Source organism: Channa argus, chromosome 16 (genome assembly GCF_033026475.1).
Source record: "Channa argus isolate prfri chromosome 16, Channa argus male v1.0, whole genome shotgun sequence".
Lineage (NCBI taxonomy): Eukaryota > Metazoa > Chordata > Actinopteri > Anabantiformes > Channidae > Channa > Channa argus.
In genome coordinates this window covers 11,386,078-11,408,525 of record NC_090212.1, presented here as the reverse complement: position 1 = coordinate 11,408,525, position 22,448 = coordinate 11,386,078, and the positions used below count along the sequence as shown (strand labels likewise).

The window sequence follows — 22,448 nt, the reverse complement described above, 5'->3', positions numbered from 1 at the left end:
GATTATAATCATGATGATGTCAATGATGATGTCTTGCTTTAAGATGAAGATTAATTTAATTCAGTTTGAGTTTCTCCTCTGGCTCAGGTGACTAGGGTCAGAAGGAGATGGGGGGGGGGGGGGGTGGAAAGAGCCACAACTGTTAGTTTAATTTGAGCTGCTATCAGAAGACCAAAAAAAAAAAAAATGCTGACTCCACAGTAATGCCATATAAAGTGTAGTTGTGAAGCGGCCCCAGGCTAAGATGCTGTGTCGGCTATGTGAGGAATTAGCTCATTTTGCTTCACACCAGTGGAATTCCCCTGTAACTCTGAATTGTTTTTCGGTTTAAAAGTGTCTAATTTTAGAGCAGTCAATGCTCCAAACAAGAGGGTTGGCACAAAAGGTGGCCTGGTGCTGAGAGAAGAGTCAGTTCTGTCAAATCTGGAGAACAGATCAGAAGATCGGAGTGTGAAAATGATTGAAGAGGTGTGTGTGTGTGTGCGCGCGTGAGAGTGAGTGATTTAGAGCAGTGTGTTCAGCTGGTTTACTACCCTGGTCTATCCCCTTGTCTTCCCTTTTTCCCCGCCAGACCACTCTGCAGATTGAGAGAGTCTGTTGGAGCGTGAGGCTGCCTGATTTTGTGTGTGTGTGAAAAAGGGAGACCTTAGGTCTGTGGTCACTGTATGACCACTTGAGAGTTAGTTCAGTGTAGTGACACGTTAATCTTTCTACTTTAAGGACATTTTTTGGTTGCAGTTGACAGAAACGTAGTTTAACCACTGTAACTTGTATTTGTTTGGTTTGCTGCCTGCCTCAAATATTAATATCAGTGTCAGTCTCAACAGACTTTTATTAGGTGGGTTGCTTTTGCTGTGGAATAGAACATAGTCATGGTTTGTTGATCTGTTTCTTTATGGTGAAGTGGTGATTTTCAGTTTTATTTAATGCAATTTAATACATGACTCTCCATTGTCAGCATTGTGCTGACAACCACTAACACATAGTCATATAGTTTATTGCTAAATGAACTGGCTATTAATCTAGCCATGCTTTTGTTTCTCAGTAGAAGAAACAAGCTGGTCACATAGTGGCTCAAATATAAGAGCATGTTTTTCTGGAAATTTAGATTGAAAATCATTTTCTTTGTGAATAGAGAGAGCACCAGAGTATAGGCCAGTTCATGCTTTTCACATCCATGTGTCTGCAAGATGAAAGTCTCTGTGAAGTCTGTCTTCAGTGTGCTACTTTTCTGTTTTTCATCCTCCTGTTCGGCAGTGATATTTCCCTAAGCTTCAAGAATATGTGGCTTGCATTTAACTAATATTCAGGCTCAGAAATATATATTATAGAACAGCTTTTGTCTCACACGTCTTGATACAGCTTTGCATTTCTCCTCAAACAAATATGAATTAAACACACTCAGTCTGTGTAAGAGATTTTGTGCACTACTCAGCTCTTAAACACTATTATATGCTTTGACTTTAGTAGCTCACCCTCGTTTAACCCCACTTCTTCCACAGTCAAACATATTCACAGCTTCAAATAATCAATAACTCAATGGCAGCACGTTCGGGTACCTTTTAAATTGTATCGTTTGGAACAGGAAATCATTGCAGGTACACACTCAAGCTTTTCCATTGTTTCAGTGCTCTCGAAGCTTTTACTGCCAGTACTGAGAGTAGATTTTATGTACATAGCAGATCCCAATGTAGCATCCACTGAAGACTCAGTGGATGTGTCCATTTAACTTTTAAAAGTCTTTGTGTAGTTGGGTTGTTTTCGTAGTGCAGACAGAGACAGCAGCCAATGATCCTTTATACCACAGCTGGGCTTTTTTCGGCTTTGGCATCTGCCTTTGTTTTAGAAACACCTGTATGCAGACACGCATGGCTATGTGGGTTCTGAGCTAAAGTTGGAGAGTCTGTCTGAGCAGACAGACCTTATGGGATAATGACATCTGTAACAGATGAGTCATTTAACAGGAGTTTAACCACAGTGTTGTAAATCCTACTTTAACTCAGAGGAACAGGGAGCTTATGGTCGGCTTCTTTTAATTTGTACAGTTCCTCCTTCTACAAAAATCTATTTTTAGAAGGTTTTGCTTTTACTAAGATGTGTTTCTGTATGCTATTTGTGTGAACACACATACAAATTATAACAAATGAAAATTTATTTGAATTATTATTGTAAATCTTTTCAAATGTTCAAATTACCTAAAATGCAACACCAATCAAAGATTGATGGTGTGCTTTTATTTTTCAGTTGAACAGCAACTATTGCAGAGTACAAAGATCCTTGTTCACAACAGTCATGTTTTACTGTTGTTACTTTTGTTGGTTCTTTTGGGGAAATTCAAGGTGTGTTTTTTTTTTTTAACAAACTGATGTGATAGATCACAGATTTGAAATGTGCTTAAACTGTTCTGTGAAAATGTAGTTAAATATAATTGAGAGTTAACAGATAAATTGAAAATATTGGAGAAGCTCCTAACTTAAAAGAGCAATTCTTTCAGTAGGTCTTTTTTCTGATTCCCTGCCCATCATTGTAACTGTATACCACAAGAGGCTGACTGGGTCTACAGCACTTCACACTGCACTGGTGTCCCCTGTGAACCACCACTGAAAGAAGAGTGAAAGGAGACATTGTCACTGTTCTCTTCTTTCCCCTTAGTTCTGTTCTTCTTTTATTCTTTCCATCCTTCTAACAGTGACACGGAATTTATCTGTCATTGTCTCTTCAGAGTCGTTTCTGTGTTATTGCTCTGTCTTCCTCGTGTGTGTATTTGTAACCCTTGGGAATACTGAGTGGTTCTTCCATTTTGCAATAAATCATAAATCACTTACAGCTTGGCTAATAATACAGTGCCCATTTATTTAATTAATAATTTATGTCATCACATCTAGTAAATTTGGAGAGAGAGAGCAAGACTACGTGTGCGTGTTTGTTAGTAACTTTGTGAGCAGTGTTGGTGTGTATTTTGAAGCTGAAAGGGAGTCATTGTGTCTCTTTGTTTTCAGAGGGTCCAGGGTATCGCATATGTGTCAGTCAGATCGGGAAGCAGGGAAAAGTGGCGCCAACTTCAGCCTGGTTGGGTCTATGTACTTAATAAAGTTTCTAAAACTCATTTCCCAAAATCCCCTTCTTCCCAAGAGATTCCTTCACTCATCACTCGCACAGTGGTGCATTGTGTGTGCTACACTTTTAGTGTTTGTTCTCCTGGTTGTGTGAGTCTTTATGTATTTTTTATGAGAGACCTCAGATCTTTACTGCTCTTGTCCTATGAGCTATAATACTAATAAACACACACACACACACACGCACACACACACACACGGCTGATAAGCCACAGACTATTCTTAGTTTTCCTTGAATAATGCATTACTTGCAAGCAGAGTGGAGGTGTCATAGAGAGCGGGAGAGACACACACAAACACACACATACACCAAACTGTACCCAGCAAGTGCAGCCAGATATTTGGACAAAATAACAAGAACAAACAATATGATTTCATTCAATTATCGTTGATAATACAAGATGATTTGAAGCCACATCTTTCTGATTACAGTTGACAAAGGGCTTATAGAATATGACTACATGGTTTATATGCTTTATATTTACTGTTGAGTGTTTTTCTTGTTGCTTACAAGAATCTCATTATTGAGGGTAAAGCTCTTTTAATAATGAGTCATACAGAATAATATACAACTCTTATACAGGCTAATCAATGATGCATTTGATATTTAATGACAGACTGTTCCACAATACAACACCAGTATAAAAGGATTCTGGCTTTATTGACTTGTTGTACTTAACTTGATCTTACACTGACCCTGGTGTTTTAGGAGTATGAGCCACTATAACCTATGAACACAAATAGTGTAGGTGATAGGCAGTGATTTTATTGTGTATGTTGTTCTTGTATATGCTGAGCTGTTAAGGAAGTTGCCCCACACTACTTCCATATATCTTTACAGATAATAAATATTCATATTATGCAGTGACACTAATCTGACTAATTCAATGATTTCCCCTTTTCTCCACTTGTTTCTCCACTCTTTGGTCTTTTCAGGCTCTAGATGTGGACCGCAGTGTTCTGTACAAAATGAAGAAATCAGTGAAGGCCATCTATGCATCTGGTCTGGGTGAGTCCATCTTCCTGTTTTCATCCCCTTATCTTACAATGCTGCTGGGGTGTTACAATCATCAACCTGTGTATTATACGTCCAGTCTCTGTATTTCCTATCTTTTTCATCATTTACATATTTCTATTTGTCTGATATTGAGCATTTTTAGGAATTTGGTCCATAAATCATCCTCCTCCTCCTCCTCCTCCTCCTCCTCCTCCTCCTCATCATCATCATTTTGGTTTATATTTTTCATAGAAATATGAATTTAAGCAAAGATGCAGAAAACATTATACTTTAATATTTGGAAAAAGAGCTTCCTACATCAGTGCCTTTATCTCACTACCTTTGAGCCTGAGGTTGGGCAGTAGTTTTTTTTTAATCACGTATGTGATGTTACTGTGCTCATTGTGGCTGTGCCAATGTTGGGTGTTTCCAGTATCTTTTGTAAGGCCTGCATGAGAGAACCCCAGTGAGAGAGAGGGAGAGAAACCTCTGAACAATGTGCTGAGCATGTCCTTTTCGCAACAGTGCGAGCTCTGTTCAGTCCAGAGGGACAGCTGTCTGATCCAAACCCGTAGAGGAACAGCTGGGGAGGGGCACGTACCCTCTGTGTGGGGGTGGATGGGTGCTGAGGCATGTACTCCTGTGCTCACTTTAGCTTACTTTCAAAAACAAGTTTAGACTATGAAATAAATATTACCTCTTTCTGGCCAGACTCGTAGGACATCACAATCTGATATTATAAGTGTGCAGGTGTACATGCAAACAGGAATATTAACCTGTTCAGTTTTCTTACATTGTTCAGCCTCTAGAATTAATTCCGGCTTTGTCCGTAAATCACCTTTATTTGTATTTGTGTGGTTAGTGCAGCAGGGACCTATGTATGAGACCTGCAGGTGCTGGAGGCAGTAGAAATGTGTTTTCCTTAAGGACAAGATATTCTACTGAAAGAAAATCAACCCTTTTGCCTCAAAGCGTGAAGTATGAAGCTTTGGTAGGACTTCTATCAGTGTCTACACTACACAAGCTCTGTTATGTCTGTGGAAATGCCACTGAGACGGCTGTTATTTACAGTTTTGCCAAGAGAAACTCACTTTAATTTCGGTTACCTTTTGGTATCAACAGTCATTTGGGAAAAGCTGCCCAGACTCTCTGTTCTCTTTTGAACACAACCATGAAGCTCTGTTTTGTCTGTGTAAACCCCTGTATCTTTATAGCAACAGACAGAAAGGTATACCTGGATTTAAAAAAAAAAAAAACATAACATGTGCCATAGAGTACGCTTAAAGCTGCACTATATGATCAAATATGTACACATATCCACTGTTTTGGTTCTCCGCTCTTATCAGTTTTTTGTCCAGACACGGTCTAGCAGATTTCCACTGTAATCAACCCGCAGTACAAGATATGGCAAGTAACCGTTGAACATAGTAAAGCATTAAGCAGGTAAGGAGCAAAATATTTCCCTCGGGGTGAAGTGTGGACCACTTGTAGTTTAGACTTTTCAAAGCAATCAGCAATTAAACTACAAATAAAATGGATAATATATACGTCGTATACATTGTGTATACATTTATGTACTGTACATGTCCATGATTTCTAGTTTAAGAGTTAACATTTTTATTGTTCATTCCATTTAATAAGTCTTCAGTAAACACTTTTATAAATATTTGTAAATGCATAATGTAGTCAATAGAAATCACTCAATAGTTTTTTTTTTTAGAACATTTGATACTTGCAGGCAACATTTAAATTGGATTGCAAAACAGTAATTGACAACATGCATAAACTATAACGGCTGACATAAGGAAGCAGTTGTGCTAAAATCACAAAAGCAAATCTATGCAATCTTGTGTTTAGAGAAGAAATAAGGACTGTTCTCAGTGTTCTGCAGAGAGAATGATGGGATACAGTCTGAATAATGAGACACACAACAGGGAGCCTTACTGCTGACTTACTTGATACACTCCTAGTGTGAGTGTCTGTCAAATCCAAAACCCTGCAAGGATATTTTTGGCTATGCCACTAGCAAAAGTAATGATGAGTTAGAGGAGAGGATATAACATTTGGGGGGATTGGTGGAAGTTGGGTTACATGCGAGGCAAGATTACAAGAGTTGTAAGCTCATATTTCTTTATGTGCAGTCTATGGCTGTAGCAGAGAGTAAGAACACGATGAGGAAATTAGTGTGGAAAAGGAGGGAAAGGAAGCTAAAAAAGGGTTATGGATGAGTGAGTGAGCCCTGTGTAGCTGCAGGGACCTGTCGGGTTGACAGCTTGTGGGTTTTGATGAATAAACCAGCAGCAGCATCTCAGAGTTGATCGAGCAGAGCTGCTGGGACAGACCTGCCAAAGCTACTGAACAGATAACAACTCGAGGCAGACGAATGAACGGCATGCTCCGGCTGGTGTACCTATAGGTTGCCAGGGTAAAGTTGCTGAAATATGCATAGCATGTTCGTGTTGCATCAGGAAAACTCTGAGTTTGATGGTTTCAGCTGACCTTGTCCTCCACCTCAGTGCTGCACACATACTGCTGCATTTCTCTCTTGGCCAACCAAGAAAACAAGACAAACAAACTCCAATGTGCTGTAGTTTAAATGGATGGATGTCTGAGAAAAGGGACGTAAGGACAGTATAAGAAGGAACATGCAAAAAAAATAAAAATTGTTATAAAAAAATAAAATGATGAATCACCTCAATTCTTACACTTGCCTCATTTAAAAGAGGTTTAAGATTACAAAAAATGTCTTTATTCATTAATTTTCAGAGAATTTGACGAAATAAGAGATGAGATATCCTGTCTGTATAGTAAATGTGAAGCTACATCCAGGAGACAGCTTATCATAAAAATTGGAAATGCCTATCCACACTATTAATAAATCAGCATCTTTGTTGATTGTCCCCACAAAGTCTGCTAGAACTCTGGGGGTCATCATTGACAACAAACAATAGTGACCACGTTTCCCTAATCTCCTGGGCATGGAGGTCTCTTTACAACTTCAGAAAGCTCCGACCATGCCTTTTTAGTACCCTAATACAGATTTACAGTCCCTTTCGCCCACTGCGCTCTGCCGTGGCATGTAATCTAGTGGTCCGAACACCACACGGCAAACCAAAAAAAAACAAAGCACAGTTTTTTACATCATTGGTTCCACAATGAATAACTTTCCTTACTCACTCACACACAATATAAAAAAAAAAAAAACGGTGAAGGAAGACTTCTTCCTGGGCTGCACTTAATTTTGTTTTCTAAACTTTTGGACAAAGCTAGGTTATATGTTTCTACCCATTTCCAGTCGCTAACCTAAGATTATGGTAGCAAAGTTCCTTACTTCTTCAATCTTATGTTATAAACCCATTTCTAAAAACTTCAAACTTTTTCTTTACCACCATTCCCTTTTTCACTTGTTTGTTGTCACATGCCATGCAATTCTTTAAACTAAAAATGATTTACACTCCCATCACTCTTTGCCATTGTCCATATTGTTAAGTGAAAGTTGACCAGTGTGGAGTTCATAGAGAGATATAGAATGGATCTGAGGTGGGCTGCAATTTGTGTTAGTGAGCGTCAGAGCGACAACCCACCAGGCCTGACGAAACCCGGAGTGAGGGAATGAGTGTGGGAGAGAGGAAGCAGAGGCCAGTCTGCTATCTGGTGATTAAAGTGTGTGCGTGTGTGCATATCTGTCTGTCTGTCTGTCTGTGATGTTTTTTGTAATCCATTAAACACATGGTCATCTTTTCTTGAGGTTACCCAACAGGAATAATTTTCTGTCTCACACAAATGCAGAAATACGTCCTCTCTTCCAGACTTTAACGTTTTTAAGCTCTTTACTAAAAGTGAAACTTTTAGTAGTCTACTGTCTCTTTGGAGAGAGCCAGAGGCAATATTTACAGTTTTAAGAGAAGCAGTCAATTCTCATAAATTGAGATTTACAGATTTACATCTTGTGTAGTTGGCTTGACTGATTCAAAGCCTGTGTTTGTTTTAAGAAAGCCACTGATCAACATCCTAATTTGTTAGAAATGTTTTGGCAACACATGTAAGATGACTGTGAATACGCAGGTTGTGCTATGAGTTTGTGACTGTAAAAAAACTTCCTCTCTCCTTGTGTCTCGACTTCTGTTGGTTCCTTCCTCTGCCATGTCACTCATGAACGAGCTCAGCGTGTCATGCAGGCAGCCTTTTGAGGTACAACGCGGCTCTATACTGCAGACTGCATGTGTGATGTGTTTAGATCATGTTACAACAAATTCACATGTGCTCATTGAGCAGCCCAGGGGGAGCTCAGAGCTCTCATGTGCCACAAATACAATACCAGGCCACCGCCCTGTTGGCTCAGAGCCTGGCAGAGCTACAACCAAACAGCTGGAGTTGAAGTGTGAATGGTAGCTTATATTACATCTCTTATGACACATCTTATTGCTTGAAACCAGAATCTGTAATAGACCTACAGCTAAGGTTAATTTTATTATTATATCCATTAATAGATGTAAAGAAAATGCAAATAAATAGTGAAATACGTATATTTTTCCAAACTGAAATTTTCAGATTGTTTGTCTTGTGTGATGAACCAAAGATATTCACATTGGAACCTGTGTAATATTTTTTTTTTTCTACAAATGAGTTACACTAATTTATTGACTAATTCTTTAAACCTGTTTTAATGCAATAAATAACAGTCATAGGATATGTTTTAGTATGTCTTCATTCTTTTTGATCAATCCCTTTTGAAAAACAATTAGTCAATTTACAGAAAATTAATCTAAATCTAAAAATCTAAATTGTATTTTTTAAAAATATTCTAAATATTTGCTTGTCATATGATGGTGTGATGTTTTTCTTTGTTTAATAAATATTTTTGGGTTTTGGACTGCTTTTCCTCAGAATAGCATAAAGCCGTCTTTTTGAAAAAATGCATTTTGTGTTCTAAATGTTGCATTTTATTTGTTTTCCTTTGCTTTTGGGAAAAAAAACAGTGCTCAGACTACATTAAAAGTAGAAGTTGAAAGACCCTCTTGTTTGAATCTTACTATTTAGCTCGCCCACTGTATTTCAGCTTTTGTGTATGATAGATATTTCTGCAGCTGAGACATGAGCTTATCCAGCTTCATCTATAAAACTGCCACATCTGTCTGTGTGTGTGTGTGTGTGTGTGTGTGTGTCTCAGATAAAAGCTGAATCATGTTGTGGCAGCAGGTGTCTTTGACTGTACATTCTCACTCTTTGTTGTGGCCCACCGCTCATCCCCCCACTACTTAACAATCTACCCCCTCCAACTCTGCGACATGTCTCATCATCATAGCAACAGTTTTCTCATGACTCATTCTCAGCTGTTGTCAGTGGTGTACAGTGTATTAAGTGGAATCACCTTGGTCTAACATCATGGTTTATTAGGCCATGTTTTGACCTGCTGTGAGACATGAGTCACGAGCTCCAGACACAGATGTTTAGTTTGGGGACCAGCGCAGAATATTTGCCTTTTTTCTACCTCTCTTTGACTTAATGATTCCTTTTCTGCCCTTCATGTCTCTCTAGTTCACCCTATATCTATGTCTCTCTCACTGTCAAAATTTTTGCAAAATGTGAAAACCAATACAAATGACATTGGTCAGTGCAGGTTTAAAAAGGTAAATAATTAACCAGAAAATTTGGATGCAAGATAGAAACATTTGCTTCACTTACACACTGTCTCTCTTATTTTATTCATAAAAGTGATCGCAAACAATTACTTTGTTTGCTTAATAATCATCAGAAAATAGTAAACATTTGTCAGTGTGGATACTTACAACTTTGACTCAGTTTAGGTCACCTGAGTTTTTAAAAGACCAGTCTGAAGTGAACAGCAATTACCACCTCAAGTAATCCAATAAACCACTTTCCCTGGGAAAACTCTTAACTGCAATGGAAAGATTTATCAGCCGGAAAAATGGATCTCTGCTCACGTCAAAGGCTACCATTTATTATTAATAGACAGTAATTGATTTTGACTGGTAATCACCAAAGAGAGAATGACCTTGGTTTGATTTCCACTTGCTACCTGTCACCATTGACACGTGTGTGTGTGTGTGTGTGTGTGTGTGTGTGTGTGTGTGTGTGTTTCAGCCCATGTGGAGAATGAGGAGCAGTACACTCAAGCCCTGGAGAAGTTTGGAGAAAACTGTGTGTACAGGGATGATCCCGACTTGGGTTCGGCTTTCCTCAAGTTCTCTGTCTTTACTAAGGAGCTCACTGCACTCTTTAAAAACCTGGTAAGTGCAAGTGTTTATGTGTTGGTGGGTGCTATGGAGGTGGGATGGCTAGAATCCTCTGGTGTACAGAAAGATTTCTGTCCTTTCCCTAATTGTTTCTAACCCTGTGAGAACGTATGTGTGTTAGTGTTTTCTCTATCATCATCACTGACACACTGAGAATATACAAAGTCTAGCTTAAGCTTAAAAGTCCCCCTAAGACAGCTGTAGTTTTCCACTGATACAGCCAAAGAGCCACTGAAACACCAAATATCTACTGGATCTAAGTCAGCTTTGGCTGGCTCTGTTGAAGCCAGCCAGGTTTTGTATCGAAGCCAAAGCTTTATTAGAAAAATTTGACACCGTTGTATGAGGTCTGTCTTCCTGCTGGACACAGTATTGACTCACAGTGGGACCAGGAGCTTGAGATTTTGTATTAGTGTTATCTGAACCCCTTATATTAAAGAAATATGAGCCACCGTCTGACCCGGGTGTAAAGATGTAATCTCTTGAAGCTTTAGCGAGCTCTAGTTTCCTAGAATACACAATTACCTACACAGAAGCAAGTAACCTGCAAACAAGAGTTACTTGCCTCGTAATGGAGGCTTTTATATTTTTGTTTTTAATGTGAAAATTTGATTCAGAGACTTAAGGATAGTGCCATGGGTACAAATGTTTAAGCTATAAGAGACTTTGCAAACTATAATTAACTCATTGCATTGCATTGCCTGAGTGATGGGTATTTCATTATTTGTACCTCATTGATTTCACCCATTGTCTTAAAACCATTTTTAAGAGAATGAGCGGACAGCTCACATCCACACACGTTCAAACACATAGGCTATTCATAGGGTTAAATCTGTAGAGAGCAAGCATTGCTGACTTTTTCCTGCATGTTTAAATCCTCTGAAGTAACCTTTTAAGTTTTTCAACTCTTTCCCCTCTGTCCTCCAGTTCCAAAACATGAACAACATCATCACCTTTCCTCTGGACAGCCTGCTGAAAGGAGACCTAAAGGGAGTCAAAGGGGTAAGAACACACAACAGCATGATCTTGTTTTACTCCGCATCTAAACATGAAGTGAGTACATGTTAAGCTTAGCTTTACTGATAATTTGTTCGAGATCTACACTAATATACTGTATATCAATTTGCGCCATGTTTCATGCAGTAAGAAGCAAAAGGTATCTAAAAATGAGGTAAAATTGAAGTGACTGGCAAGTACTTTAAAATTCTAATTTTGTTTCATAATTATTATATTCATATTTTATTATTTTATTCATACCATCTTGATTTTAAGGGACGTAAAAAAAAATACCACAAACCAGACACACTGATGGACATTAAAGGCTATTGTTCCTGGCAGTGATTAAACCTAGTCCCACACCAAAGACAAATTCCAATGTAAACATCACCAGGCTCCAGTTCAAACCTTTGCAAGAAGGCGGAGGTAAGAGTGAAAAAGCCCCAGTAGCTGCACCTAGATATCATATTGCTTATTCCAAGTGCTTTGTAGCAACAGTTTGGCCGTCATTACCACCCTTGAAGTGGTTGTTTTGATCTACCTCAGGTTACTTTCCCCGGTTTTTATTGAAAAAGTGAACGACGAGTTGAGTTGGATAGTGGATGAAGCAGTTGTCTGAATCCATCTGGCTTTAGTAGAGTTGATTTGTAAATAAAGCCAGAAGCTTAACATGTCAGTCAAAATGTGTATGTGTCTGTTTCTTTATTAGTATCATTAGACTCAAGACAATGAAAGCGATGCTTTTTGTCATATCTGAGGGTATGATTACTCACCATGATGTGTGCCTTCCCATGGGTTTTCTCCAATCATTTTCTCCAATCACTCTACTTAATGTATCTCAGACAAAGTCAGTGTTTTGTAGGTCTCAAGTAAGACTCCAGTTTTGGCTCCAAAGTCCTAACTCAAGACCCGAGTCAACACACACAAGGCCGAAGTCAAGTCCAAGTCCAAAACTTTATTCCTGGAGTCATATAAGTCAATAAGTGCGACTCACCAAATATTTGCGCTTTTAGTTTCCAAATAGGTATAGTATATAGCTATAGGCACAGTTAGTAAATGAGCACAGATCCGAAATATTTACGACTAATCCCTGCTTTTTATTATTATTGTATCAGAAAAAACCCCAGTTAAGGTTGGGGCAAATGTGCCTTAACCGGGGGACAGAGTTGCACTCTAATTGAAGGGTCAGTGGTCAGATCCTTGCCTCCTTTGGTCAAAAGGTCCATAAGATACTGAACCCCAGTTTGAACCTTATGTGTTTTTAACTGGTAAAGTAGAAAAAAGGCCTGACAGGTTTGTTAATCAGATACAGCTTAAAACCTCTTACGGATTAGAAGGCTGAGCTTTATATGGTAATTCATGGTAAAATAGCCTAATTCACAGTAAAGACAGTGGCAAATTGTTAAGACACCTTGTGAAAATGTTAATAAACATTTTGTAGATGTCATTTGTGAAGTATTGGCTATTCAACTCTTGGAGTTGGCACAGATCTGTGTACTAGGAAGCTTTTTGGTATTGTATTGATATGTTTATTAAATGTATATGTTGTGAGGTATGTTTTTTTTTAATGGTGAGAAAACACTATTTAACTACATGTTAATAGCAACCTTGGCACTGTGATCTTGGCACATGGTAACATTGAAATAGAAAATACTTCCTCCAACTGCAGAAAGGTTTGGTCTTTTAACAGGGGAGAAGTTTAAAGACTACGTATGTCATGCTGAGACACTTGAGAGATGCACCTTTCATTATCAAGAAAGGGAGAATCTGGATTACATGTATTTGCTGCTTTTACTGGCACAAACAATCAGGAATAACATTATGAGATACTTGCAGCTTCATCAGAGTCAAACTGAACAAAGGAATGAGTAAATCCTTATATAGCTATTCTTACAAGGTGTACATTTGTGATTGCTTAACGAAAGAATGGGAGACGCGACTTTCACTGCTGCTTGTGCAGCATGGCTGTCTGATTTAGTTATTGTCTCACCTAATTCGCTGCACAGATTTTGTACCATAAGGTTTAATTTTTGGACTGAGGGAGTGAAGTCAGGAGTCACTGATGTTGAAGTCCAAGTTGAGTTATGAAATTTATGACTTCATTCCAACTCAAGTCCGTGTCATCACTCTGTCCCATTTTTTTTAAGTTCAAGTTTTAAGTTCAAGTTTTTGAGGATTTGCAGACAAGACTCAGCGTGATGAAACATCTTAAATTAATACATGCCGGCATGGAGAAGAACACAACAGCATGTCAGTGTCTTCTGACTTGTATCTCTCAAACCCTTTCTATTTATACTCAAACTCAACAAAGGAACCATCCTCACAAAACATGAATGGAGAAACCATGTGCATGCTGACAGTCACTATTCGTTTTCTATTTTAAATGATGTGTTCATGCAATTTGTGAAGCAATATAATCCTTTTATTGTGCCTTTCTGTAGACCTTGTCCTTTCCTTGGCATGTTTAAATACCACCTTATTTGTCTTTTTAATTATCTACCCATATGTATAAATTTACTCTATTCCCCCACAGCATTCTGACAGATCTCACTATAATATAATCCCAGGTTTTAGTACTTGAGTACCTTGATTATTTTGGAACCAAAACATATCGATGTTCCGTGTTGTTTTGTCTGGTGCTTGGCCAATCAGACTAAATCCAGACAGACACTCGTTAGTCTCTGAAGCTCTATAAGACAATTAGGATTCATTACTGTCTACTGTGGACTGTGACCTTTCACTTTCGTGGCACATGATTGGCTGTGGTTTTCAGCCAAGGTATGATGTGATTAAGCAGGCTCTCTAATGAGACCGTTGCCATAGGAATGACTATTGCCTCCATGACCCTTGGCCTCTTGGCTCTTTCTCAACCTATGAACCACTTGTCCTCTCTCATCTGTTGCTCTTTAGTGCATTTATCAAATGCAGTGTTTTTTCCGCCACAACCTTCTTTTCGTTTCATTATTGACTGTTTCCTTTCTTATTTTTTACACTCTTTCTGTCACCCCCATCTAACCAGCCTGGCTGTGGCAGCCAGTCATATCTGTAATACTTATTCACTAACTGCTCATTAGCCCTCAGATGATTCTCATTAGTTGAATGACATGGGGCTAATGAGCTGCTGGTTATTTTATACCTCTGTCTCTCTCACACACACACACACACACACACACACACACACACACACACACACACACACACACACACACACACACACACACACACACACACACACACACACACACAAAAATGTCACGGCTGTTGTAATGTTAAGAAAACTCAGGAATTAAGCTCTCAGTGTCAGGAAAAGTAAACTAATGAAAAAAATAGAGAGTTGAATGATGTAACCCGCAGTTGAAAATCTTTTCCTTTTCTCTCTTTTTCTCTTAAGTCTTCTTCCACTTCCTCTGTCATTATCCTGCTTCTTCTCTCCTTTCTTCTGCCAAGGGATGTACCAGTTAGTAACAAGGAGCAGCAGGAAGAAGTCCAGACCTTCTCAGGAGACTTTTAGACTGTAGGGAGAGGAGAAAGAAGAGTATGATGAACTTAAATATTGATATGGCTGTGTTCAGTTTCAATAGTGGTGATGCGTATTTTCAGGATCCATTTGTTCTATTTTTATTTGTTGAAATTCTCTGACTAGTTGGAGGGGTGAACCATTTGTAAGAACCTTCTGAAGCAAAAATCTCTGCACTAACAGAGTGCTGTTTAATGAGTCTGGCATCATGGGAGGTGTTGACATCATCTCTTCTCAGGAAGATGAGTTTTAGAACATTTTTTACTAAAAAAAATTGCAAACTGTATCTTAAATCTTGTAATATTTGATAAGCCTACAATACCTATTAAACATTTTTGTTTGCACCAGAAATGCTATTGCAGTTTCATTGTAGGGGGATGCAAAGCACACCCTACACTTATCATAATAACGTTGCACATTTATCTCTTACAAATGTTGTTTTGTGATCAGAGGTAACAAAAATTATCGCGTTTTTTTAATAACGTTATAGTAAAATAATAAAAATTTAATGATGACAAAGTTTGCATCCCCCTTGATAAACTAATTAAAAATCAACTTAAATTCGTTTCTTATAAAGAAACATTTGTAAAAGCTTGCTGAGCATTATATATTATGTTGATTGATGTTGATTATTGTTGTTGATGTTGATGAAACAATTCTTTGGTTTACTGTTCTTCTTAATTCAAAGTAAGCGTAATACATTTTGCTCATGGCTTTACAGGAATGTGATAAGAAACAAAATGGCCATGAAGACAGACAGGCAGGAGAAGGAGTCTGTATGACATAAAGAAACAATAAAACATCCCTGTGAATTTTAAAAATGCAACCTGGTATCTTAAAATGCTCTGCAATTACTGAATCTTTGTGACCGCTATAATAGTCACCAGTGCTTTCATTTGATTTAACTCAGGACTTAATGGCTTTCTGGTGGCCCTTTCTTTGTCTGAGCTTGTTAATATTCTGCCAGCACTGTCTTTGGTTGTAAGTGCGATGAACTAACCCCAAGGGAGGCAGTCACTAATGGCTCTGTGATTAGAGGACTACCACCTAGCAACCTGTCACCGCTGTTACTCAACTAAAAACCTCCATTTTCTACCTCCATGTCCATGACTTGGTCAAAATAGAGGGTTAAAACGTGACTTTACATTCTTCTCTTTTGTAATTTTGTAGTTCTTGCAGCAAATTAGATTTGGGCAGTGTCCCTTGAGGACCAAGGAATATTATTCCTGAAGAGGAACACTCTGCACACACTCCCAGTTAGTGGAAAATGGAAAGTGCTGAGTCCATGAGACTGTTCTGCTAACATTGAACTTTCATAGTGGACACTGGCATGATGTCATGCCTGCAGCAGACCCTGTTACCCTCTGCTTATTAACCAGTCTGTGTTTCCAACCCACTATGAGTCATACCAGCTTATCACTATTCAGTAACAGTGAATGAATAGTTGATGTAGAATCTGCTGTGTTTGTGTAAGAAAGGAGCGTGAACAGGGGGGGACTTTGTGCTCCAATGGGACTGAGAGATACAAGTCTGGTTGTGTCCCACCTCATTGTGGTTCACTGAGTCGTGAACATTCAAAAACTCCCACACAGGGTCACTGTTTGAGATGTAGTATAAGAGAACATCAGTAATAAACACATTTCCTCAGTAACTGATGCTACTATTTGTTCCAATATTAGTAGCAAATGAAAGGGTCAGGTTTACTTGCCTACTACAGGTATGCAACCATGCAGATAAGTCACAGAATTTTCTCTCTCCACCCAAAATACGATAGAAATGAATAGAATTGTGCTCCTTTTATTTCTTGTGTCTGGAAACAAATTTTGGGATTCCTCACAAGTTTTACCACTTCTATGACCCGTGGAAACGTGCGGAGAACGGGTATTTCCACACGTGTGGTAGCAGGTAGTAAAAGGTGAGAAGTTTGCAAAAGGAGGCCCCTGTCAAGGGCACAACACTCTTTGATGGAATCAGGGTGCTAAGAGTATCCTGCTCTGTCAAGCAATGTTTTGGCCCATGCTTTGGCCTACTCTGACTTGCCTTTCCGTGCCCAGCAAAGCCTGTGTCTGGTATTTTTAGTCATTGGTACCATTTTTCTCCTCTTTCTGGCTCCGACATTTCCTTCCGCTCACCCTTTTTCTCTCTCTCTCTGGCTTCCTCGTGACCCACAGTTGGTTGTAGTGGCTTCCTTTTTTGCCTTGGCTCATTGCTTTACAGGCTCATTCTTTGCTTTTGGTTTTCAGCCTTTTTCTTTTGGATTTTTATGTTTTTTCCGCTCTTTCCTCTGGTGGTTTCTGTCCTTGTGCTGTTTACGTGCATGGCTGATTGCTCCTTGACTTGGCCCAGTGAAGCAAACGGTAATTCTCTTGGCTGACAAGTTAAGCCTGCCACTCCTCTGCTATTAAGGTGGAGGTCAGCAGCAGGATCACTCTCCTCTCTGGACCTCTTGACAATGTCACTAAAGCCATGAACATTTTGTCCAGCTGAATATAAATGCAGAAATGCACAGTAGGCCACACAGGAATGGTGCTTAGGATGTAGGGTATGGTGTTCTGTAATGTTTTTCAGTCGATTGCACCAGGTCTGCTTTTGTTTGTTTTAATCGCTAATTAGTCAGTACCGCAGCAGTAGGGATGTTGTTTAATCAAGCACTTTGCTCAATCAACCCCAGGACAATGAGAAAATTATATTGCCTGTCATTGGTGAGACCAGAGGAATCACGTAAAGAATTTCAAAAACAATCACACAATGCTCCTGGCTTCCCAAAACAAAACACCCTCCAGAGTAACCTCACCCAGTTCCTTGAGAGACAGCTGTGAGCTGCTTTGCATCTGTAAGTAGGAGGAGGAGGACGAAGAGGAGGAGGATTCAGCTCACTGACTCACACTGTGATGAAACACAAACCTGCAGACACACACATACAGTAGCTTTGTTCAGTGGTGAGTGAGAACAGAACACTATTCATTTAAAATAAGTTGGCCAAAACATTAGAACCACATCTTCTCTGCACTCAAGATTCAAACTTTATTGATCCCATGGGGTAATTGTGTACCTGAGTATTTCAATTCAATTCAATTCAACTTTATTTATATAGTGCCAATTCACAAAAAACTTTACAGAATAAAGTCAAGATTATAAAGATGTATAAAGAGAACCCAACAATTCCCCCTGGAGCAAGCCATAGGCAACAGTGGAGAGGAAAAACTCCCTTTAACGGAAGAAACCTCCAGCAGAACCAGGCTCAGGGTGGACGGCCATCTGCCTCGACCGGTTGGGGTGAGTGGAAAGGGGAGAGAGAAAAGAACAGAGCAACAACAAAACATCGGGCAGATTGGTAGGACCAGTAGCTGCACGCTGGAAGACACACAGCTTCAAAGCCGGGGGACACCTGCAGAAAGGGACAGAGAGAGGGGGACAGAGGAGGACAAAGACAACTACGGGAGAGAACACACAGAGTTAATGACATACAGTGGTGACAATTGTGGGGTGAGAGGAGAGGAGAGATGGTTAAGAGGAGGAAAGCAGGTCAGTGCATTGGGGGGTGGGTCCCCCAGCAGTCTAAGCCTATGGCAGCATAACTATAACTAACTATATGCTTTATTAAAGAAGAAGGTTTTAAGCCTAGACTTAAAAGTAGAGAGGGTGTCTGTTTCCCGAATTTGAACTGGGAGCTGGTTCCACAATAGAGGAGCTTGATAGCTAAAGGCTCTACCTCCCATTCTACCTTTGGAAATTCTGGGAACCACAAGTAGGCCTGCATTCTGAGAGCGAAGTGGTCTACTGGGATGATATGGTGCTATGAGGTCTTCTATATATGATGGAGCCTGACCATTCAGAGCTTTATATGTAAGAAGCAGGGTTTTAAATTCTATTCTAAATTTAATGGGAAGCCAATGGAGAGAAGCTAGTGAAGGTGAAATATGATCTCTCTAACATAGTACAACTCCACTGCCCACTATGACTTTAATAATAAAAAGAAAGTAGAATCATCACCTTTCTGATAGTTTCAACTTTAAAAACTGACAAATTAGAACACTGTGAAAGTAGAATTCATGGCAGAGCTGCTGTATTGAATTGCATCAGATAGTACAGGTGTGGTGTACCTTAAGTGGACAGTGAGTGTATATAGTATATTTGATTGTGTTAATGTAGGTCTGCCATTTGTGATTATTTTTATTTATTTATTTTCATTACAGGAATATTTGAAAGGTGCTACCATGTGGATGTTGTTTCTTTTGAATGAAGCTAATCTTGCTGTTTCACCCTGTTACCAGCTTCTATGCTTTAAGACTCTTTTACACAAAATGTGGAACTGTTCTTTTAACATTTTAGTTAAACTTTATGGTGCTTTCTTAGTGGATGGAGTTTGCCCAGTTGTCACTGAAATACATATGTTCAACTTTTAGTTTTATATATTTTATTTTGTTAATTTTTTTACTTTCTGGTGTTAACTTGTTTTTTTGTGTTTTTTTTTTTTTAACAGGATTTAAAGAAACCCTTTGACAAAGCCTGGAAGGACTATGAAACAAAAGTGTAAGAAATTACATACTTCCTAATTATTATTATTTTTTTTAATTATAGACATTTCATGCTTTTAGTTTATTAGTTGAAAGTGTAAAACGTTCAGATATAATGCTAGTTGTAATGTACAAGTTCAGCAGTTCAATCTGTTGATTTGAAGGTTGTCTCATGTCTCTGCCTTGACTTGACTAACCACTCTCACTCTAACCTTCCCTTGTAATTATCTTTCAACACATCCCTGATAATGTGAATAACCCTTGCTGTCACCTTTCCACATTTCCACTAAGACTTCATTATGATTGTGCATGCAAAGAATTTGTGATTTTTTTTTATAGCACTTTCATATATCCTCCAAGCTGCAAAGGACATTCTTTACTCAAAGGGTAATGCATCTTCTCTTTGAGCCATTTTGATCAGACAGTGCAGAGTTTGTACTGACATCAACAGTGTAGGCAGAGGCTATGTGACTTTTTCTCTCCGTCCCAACTTATTCTTATGATTTCACTCTATTGATGGTATACTGAAGCCATTAACAGAGTCTACTTTTCTGTTTAAATGGAAAACCATGTAAACATTTCCTGCCGCTCTCCTTCTTCATCTTTATTCTCTGGCCATTTTTGATCTCTCTGCTGTCAGAATAAAATACTTTTTATATTCACAGACGCACAGGGAGATTAAATTATTCTGTCTTAACACGGCATTGATGTCTGATTTCCCTAATTTGGTTTGCGAGCTCTCTGCATCCAACATCCAGAGTTTGAATTTTGTTTCAGTCTCCAGATCGGGGCTTGTCTCACTTTGAATGCTGTTAAGTCAGGGGGGAGTGTTTAAAATTTAATTTAATTACTAAAACTAAGTTGTTTTTTTCTAAATTTATATACAGAATGCATGTAGCACAACCTACAATACAGTATTGTTGCTTTATTTTCTATTTGGTCAGTCTCTTCCTGAACTGACAGTACTGAAAGTGATTGGTTTCTCTGCCTCATCATTGGTTCAACAACTGTCAGTCTGGCTGGCTGCCAAACAGCCCGGCTAACGTGTGTGTCTCAATTAGTCACAGCCCTGATGATGCTGTGAGGCTGTCAGGGCTGGAGATTCATGTGCTGACAGAGGACAGCAGAATAGTTTCAATGAAATAAAAGTTGGCACGTTCACACAGGCAAAATAGCAAGTTTATGACCAAAAATAAAGACTGTTGGAATATATTTCAGCTGTCTCTCTGTTTCAGCTTTTACAACCAGGTTGACAATAATGAAAATAATTGCTTTTTCTTTTTTCTTAATTTTTTGTATTATTAAAAAAATCTGAATTGTGTTTAGCACAGTTTTCTGATTGTTTTCTGATTGCAGTCACAGTATTAAACAAACAAAGTCAAACACAAGTCAAAATGTTAAATGTAGCATTTGTCCACAAAAAGGTGTTAGCCTTGAGAACATGCCATATTTTATTTTATTTCTTACATACTGCCTACATAACCATGAGTAACAACAAAATAATAACATAATTGGCTAAACGAAGGTTTTCAGTATGTCCAGTTAAAGTATTAGAGTAAATACTAATCCTTTGGTTTGAGAGCTGATTATTATTTATTGTGCAATAAATATATAAAAAAATATAAAATAATTAATTTTTCTTACCTTATATCGTAATGTTAAATAATGGATTACAATATAGAGGAAATATCATGGTGGTGTCAAGGAATGCTGGTGAAACTTTTTGACATTAAAATGATTTCTTGATAAGAGTTAGACAATGCCACAGTGAATAATAAGCGGCCAGCAGCTGGTCATATTACATGTAGCTTAGGATAAAGACCACTAAGAGGCCTGTACAAAGGTAACAGTGTCTATCTATTGGAGTGTTCACCTATCAGAGCATCTAAAGCTCACTTGGGAAAACCATATTGTAGAAATACAAGCAATTTAGTTTAATCTAACTCTCATCAAGAAAGTAAAAGAGCACATTTAATTAAAGCAAAATTTTGAAGTGGCCTTATTGTGTTTGTTCCTTTGCTTGTATTAAACCTACCTGATCTGCTGGTAGTTAACACAGCTGAACAGAGCACGTGATTGTCTTAATGCACATGAACAGTCACAAAAACTGACACAATCGTCCCTTCTCTCTGAGAGAGAACAAATTGCTGCATCCTTTTTGTAGGGGATATGCTGTCAGAAAAACAGCATATAGAAAAGAATGCCCTGTTGCATGGATTGGTGCCTCCCCTCTTTTGTGTGGTGTTTTCCTGATTGCCTGTGGGAGATACTGTATGCTGAATGTTTGGTCTTTGTGACAAATCGGCCCTCGATACTGTCTGTCAGGTACCAAGCATGTGAACGATTTTACCAGAACTAGTCTAAGAGTGTAACAGTAATCAAAATCTTAAAGCACTAAGCATTGGGGACCTTTGGTATATGTGATTTTTATTTATTTATTTATTTTTAAATACACAAAACCTATTCATAAACCTGATAATATTTAACATAACAGTACAAACATACAACCAAATATCATTCGAACACAAACAGATTTCCCTTGTGGGATTTGAATTATAACAGACAGGTTTGGCTTTTTAATTCACTTTGCTGTATGCACCTGTTCAATAACAGCTTTTGATTTTGCAAACAGACTTTATGTTGATAATGTAAGATTCACCCGCACAGATATTCTTTAATGCCAGACAGCAATGGGGCTGATTGTACACACACCACACTGTTTGTGTGTTTGTGGGGCCAACGCCAAGATGCAGTGCACTTTTTCATATCTGTGATGTTACTGGCAGCACCAAAATTGAAAAGGAGAAGAAGGAGCATGCGAGGCAGCATGGGATGATCAGGACAGAAATCAGTGGGGCAGAAATTGCTGAAGAGATGGAGAAGGAGAGAAGATTCTTCCAACTACAGACGTGCGAGGTTAGTCACAATCACGATGACAAAAGGACTTTGATCTGACTAACTAAAAGATTGTGGTTTTTGTTATGCTAAGTAGTGTGGAAAAAAGTTTTATTTTAATACAAAATAAGCTCATATAACATGAACAATCTA

The 22,448-nt window shown here is 38.6% G+C and overlaps 1 protein-coding gene across 4 annotated transcripts in view; it reads left to right on the top strand.

Moving 5' to 3' along the window:
* The window catches only part of asap2a (ArfGAP with SH3 domain, ankyrin repeat and PH domain 2a), a 52,793-nt gene that overhangs the window by 14,178 nt on the left and 16,167 nt on the right, over positions 1-22,448 (top strand). For 3 of the 4 annotated variants that reach the window (XM_067479775.1, XM_067479774.1, XM_067479773.1), the window contains exons 2-6: positions 4,053-4,125; positions 10,219-10,364; positions 11,298-11,372; positions 19,367-19,416; positions 22,187-22,316. In XM_067479775.1, the coding sequence (XP_067335876.1) occupies positions 4,053-4,125; positions 10,219-10,364; positions 11,298-11,372; positions 19,367-19,416; positions 22,187-22,316 (474 nt within the window). Of the gene's footprint in view, positions 1-4,052; positions 4,126-10,218; positions 10,365-11,297; positions 11,373-19,366; positions 19,417-19,453; positions 19,788-22,186; positions 22,317-22,448 lie in introns of those variants that run through there. The other variant, XM_067479776.1, reaches the window with a different exon arrangement.